This window comes from Penaeus japonicus, unplaced genomic scaffold (genome assembly GCF_977035675.1).
Source record: "Penaeus japonicus unplaced genomic scaffold, GWHDUDI00000001_assembly GWHDUDI00000027, whole genome shotgun sequence".
Taxonomy (NCBI): domain Eukaryota; kingdom Metazoa; phylum Arthropoda; class Malacostraca; order Decapoda; family Penaeidae; genus Penaeus; species Penaeus japonicus.
Window position 1 is genome coordinate 35,709,994 of NW_028234429.1, and position 5,000 is coordinate 35,714,993.

The 5,000-nt window shown below is 38.0% G+C and overlaps 1 protein-coding gene across 2 annotated transcripts in view; it reads right to left on the reverse strand.

The window, feature by feature from the left end:
• LOC122263811 (carbohydrate sulfotransferase 11) overlaps window positions 1-5,000 on the reverse strand; it is a 40,015-nt gene that overhangs the window by 582 nt on the left and 34,433 nt on the right. For both annotated transcript variants that reach the window (XM_043032442.2, XM_043032441.2), the window contains exon 8: window positions 1-799. This exon is cut by the window's left edge and continues 582 nt beyond it. In XM_043032442.2, coding sequence (XP_042888376.2) covers window positions 710-799 — 90 coding nt within the window. In that variant the 3' untranslated portion in view covers window positions 1-709. The remainder of the gene's footprint in view (window positions 800-5,000) is intronic.

Here is a 5,000-nt window from a genome sequence, read left to right on the forward strand (position 1 = left end):
GAATATTCATACAAGGAATAAATGTTATGAGGAGGTCGTGTCATGAAAAGCAATGCATTTAGCCTTTCAATTGCATCCATAACCAGAGAGACTGTTAATGCAGTTGCCTAGATGCCTTGTGATGCAAGCAGACATATTTGAAGGAAAGAGATAGAAACATCCCAAGTGAAAGTAGACAGATGCCTTATGATATGAATAAAGAGCAGATTGCCAATGGCGCATGTAGACTAAGGTTCAGTAATTGAAGTTTTGAAATGGAGGTGCACAGATACCCTGTAATACAAGGCTTGGGAGAGAAAGTATGTAACCCAAGTGTTGTAAGAGTCACCAGCACTTGTCGGCGATGAGAGAACATCTCATATGGAAGGATGAACAGGAAATAAAAATACCAACTGTTTTTTTTTTTTCTTTCTTCCTTTCTTTCTTTTTCTTCGTGTATTGATGATGGTTATTGTTAAGTGAGTGATATAACAGGCTATTTTTTGTTGTTATTTTTTTCTGTATTAAAAAAAAAAAAATCATATATCAATCCACACTCTGATCTATCCATTATACATTTCTAGATATCAATTATACAATTTCTAGATATTACTAATACCTAAATTCATATATTACTAACAATCAATATATTACCTTACATCGACTTAAAACTATACGGCGTAAAAATACGAATCATAAATAGAATCTCCAAAATACACTTTATCCTTCGTCATTCTTCAAGAGCCATCTGCCGATATGCCTCGTAGTCGTATCCGAAGAGTTCGAAATCCAGTCGGTACTTCTCGAACAGCTGATCGATCTGTTGGCGGAGAATGATGGAAAATATGGTTAGTTGCGTTGTTTTGATGAGGAAAAAAAGATGTGATCGTAATGATAGATATCAATGGTGCTGAAAAAAGAGTAAGAATGTGTGTGTGTGTGTGTGTGAGTGTGTGTATGTGTGTATACATATATATATATATATATATATATATATATATATATATATATATATATATATATATATATATATATATATATATAAATTTATTCATGTGTGTGTGTTCAATTATTTGTTCATTCAGTTATTCATATGTGTGTGTGTGTTTGTGAGTATTTGTGCCCGCGCGCGTGTATTGTGAGGCAATGTCTGCAATCATCCCCTTAAAAATAGCTGTCATATAAGAGCCAGCCTCCATCCAGACTCCCATCCTGACCAGTATGTGTGCCTGCGCCTCTGCCCTGCATTCAAGACGTGATCGAGCGCAGTCTGGTTTGGGACTGATCCCCCCTCTCCCCTCCCCTCCCCTCCCCTCCCCTCCCCTCCCCCCTGCCGACTGACATTCTAGGCCAAGACGGCGCATCATTCTGCTCGTGGGGTCATGCTTCCGTTGTCTCCGCTTTGCTTCGCCCAGTGAATGTTTCCTTCGTATTCTCCTCTCATCTCTCGTCGTTTGGTCCTGCACGGGAACACGGACATACGGACACGCACAAGCACAAATACGTACATACGGACACGCACAAGCACAAATACGTACATACGGACACGCACAAGCACAAATACGTACATACGGACACGCACGCGCATAAATACGTACACACGGACAAGCACATAGACACACACATACACACACAAAACATATGCACATACATATACACATATGTATATCTCACATACAATTATCAAGCGTTGGTTGTTTTAATGATTTTTGTGTGATTATTGAGAGGTAAATGAAAGACAGAGTCATAAGCATTTTCCCTCGTGTAAAGAATAAGATAAGTTGGATATTCTGCGGTGTGCGGTTATGGCCGTAGCGTCCTCGCTTGAAGGGAAGGTTATGTGTGTGTTTGTGTGTGTGTGTGTACATATAAGTTTATGCGTGCTAGGGTGTGTGTGTATGTATACATATAAGTATATGCGTGTTAGTGTGTGTGTGAGTGTGAGTGTGTGTGCGTGCGTGTGCGGGCGTGTGTGTGTGTGTGTGTGTGTGTGTGACAATGAAATCAGCCTGTTCATCAAGGGTAGATGTAATTTTGCGAGAAACTGAACAAACCACAAAATAATCTCAGGAACGCAAGCATAAACACAAACCAATTGACACCCACTTTCCCTTATATTTCCCTAATGAATAATATGGCAATTGCAAACCATCCGTCCTAGTTAAAATACAAGCAATATATATTTTCTCTACTAATAGTTATTACCATTAGTTACAAGCACACGGTCACTGCTTTCGTGAACTGCACGCCCTCGACTCGCTTGTTCAAAACATATGCATTCGTACCCAATATATGATATATATATACATATACATATACTATACGTACCCAAAAGTAACTATCATATTCTTTAATGTTTGTTATTTGTATTGCAATATTGAATCTGATTAACCATAAAAATGCATCTTTAAGGTTAATGAAGGCTTCATAACATAACTACTTCTTAATCACTACCTAACATAACATTATTACATCATAACGTCAAACATCATAACGTCACTACATAATAACATAACTACATCATAACGTCACTACATCATAACATAACTACTTCATAGCGTCACTACATCATGACGTAACTACAAAATAAACGGACATACAAACAACCCATACGAACGCATTTGAATCACCGTTTGAATTACCGTTTGAATCACCGTTTGAATTACCGTTTGAATGTCTACAGATTCGTGGCTGGTGACTGGTGGAAAGTAAGGTTAGGAAATTGTTATATAGACGAGAGTATTCACACCCTTCGTCATACTCCTTTCTTCCTTCCTTCCCTCCTTCCTTTCATCCTTCCTTCCCTCCTTCCTTTCATCCTTCCTTCTCTCCTTCCCTTTTCTCTCGTCTGTATCCCTCTCTCTTCCCTCCTTCTTTTTTTTTCCTTCTCTCTTCTTTCTTTCACTCTTACTTCCTCATATCCTTCTTCCCGTCCCAATTTCTTCCTACATGACCTTCTCTCCCTGCTTCTCTCTCTCTTCTCTATTTCGCTTTCCCTTCCCTCATTCCTCTTTTCCTTCTTTCCTTCTCCTCTCCCCCTTTCCCTCTTCTTATTCCTCTCACTCTCATTCTTCTTCACCTTTCTCCCTTTCCCTTCCCTCTCTCCCTCTCTATCTCCCTTTCCCTTCCCTCTTTTCCTCTCCCTTCCCTCACCTTCACCTCTCTCCTTTTCCCTCCCTTCCCTCTCCCCCCCCCCCTTTCTTCTCCCTCTTTCCCCCTCCTATTCCATCCCTCTCTCCCAATCCCCCTTTTCCCTCCTCCCTGTCTCTCCTTCTCAACACATAAACGAAAACAAGTTATACGTGGATCGCACCTGGACGAAAGTATCACTGCAATAACGTCAAACACGCGGAACTGCTTTATGCAACCGAATAAAAACGAGTGAAAAACAAAAACAATACGAGAGTGAATGGCGTTAGATTTTGACCCAGGTTATCGTAAACAATAGACGGTTAAGACTTGTAAAGGTGTAACAATTTGCAGACAACAATTTTCCTCCGGTTTCGAAATTTCATTGCCAATGATGAACTGACGATCAGCTTTCAGTTTTAAAGTGATGAGGGTTACGTAAAAAAAAGTGTATGTAGAACACCCGGTTGAGAGAAATCTATATGAATTTTGCAGTGATTATCATAATGATTAGCAAGCCACCACAGCTTCTTGACTTAGATGATTATAGACGAACAAGAAACCGGAATATAGAGAAAGCGGACAATATTTGGACGAGATTCCTTATAGGAAAATTGTAAAACAGAAAAGTATATGCGCTACCTGAAGAAAATACTTTATTGATATAATTTGATATTCACTGCAACATGACGAGAAGTCACACAATAATAAAATGATCCTGCATATTAAAACCCACCTTACCATGACTAAACGGGTTAACACGTTTCTTAACCTTCAATTCCCTTTAGTTATACCTAGAACCAACTCATCAGTTAATAGAAAACGGATACTCCAATGACGCGACAAGAAGTACACATTGCAAGGTGATTTTTTTAATTATTTGATTTTATTACGTTTCCGGATTGAATAAGCACCGTAATACTTTAGACAGGTGTGTTTGCAAATCCCTTTCTCTTTTTACGGATCTTTTTTAGCCATCAGATGACATAGACTAAGTTTGTAGAATGTCAAGTAAGAAAGAGGCAAACGACCTTCAATAAACAGCTGAGTCAGGATTCCGCTATTTGTCATTCTTCCAGTGTTTTCGAGAAAAGTATCTTATGGGAACTTTTAAATCTTTTCGGTAATCACTGTTCCTGGATTTGTAGTTATTATCATATCCTAGGCGGAAATAATCTGTATTTATTGTGACGATGACAAAAGCTGATCCGTCCCGCAGAACCAGCTTTGGTAAATAACATCGGAAGAGTTAGACTGTTTTTAACAAATGCAGTTTTTATTCAGTTTATATAAATCTTCTATTTTACTTTACATTTACATTTAATTGGTCTTGTCTAATATATTCGTTTATTTTCCAGTCCGTTATGTTTCGTTAGGCAATGATGTGTCATCCGAGGTATCTTAAAAAAGATACCTCGAGTGTTAAGCATTAATAAGTAAAGCTACGTAAGATAATTTACTATACTTTTTTACGGAAAAAAAATCGTTTTTAGAGTTCATTCAGATCAAACCACGCGCCGATTTTCATGACGTTTTCAATGGAAGTTGCAATTTCAACAGTTGCACCTCAGTTTCCCGGTATTTTAACAAGAGCCAACCTTTTAAAGGCAAGTGGTAAATGAGACAGCACAGAGAAGGGATGTTTCCACAGATTAAAAAAAAAAAAAAAAAAATCACTCTAACAAAGCCTTCTTCCTGTGCAACTTAATTACTTAGATGGACGTTTATATGTTGAGTTGATATAATCTTACAAAAGATGTGCCTTCACTTATAACTTACATTTAGGAAATATCACAAGTCTTGCTCACTTTTGCTTTGTTGTGCACTTTTATCTAGACAGTTATTTTTTTTTATTCATTTTTTTTTTAACGATATTTCCTAGTGTATTTCAG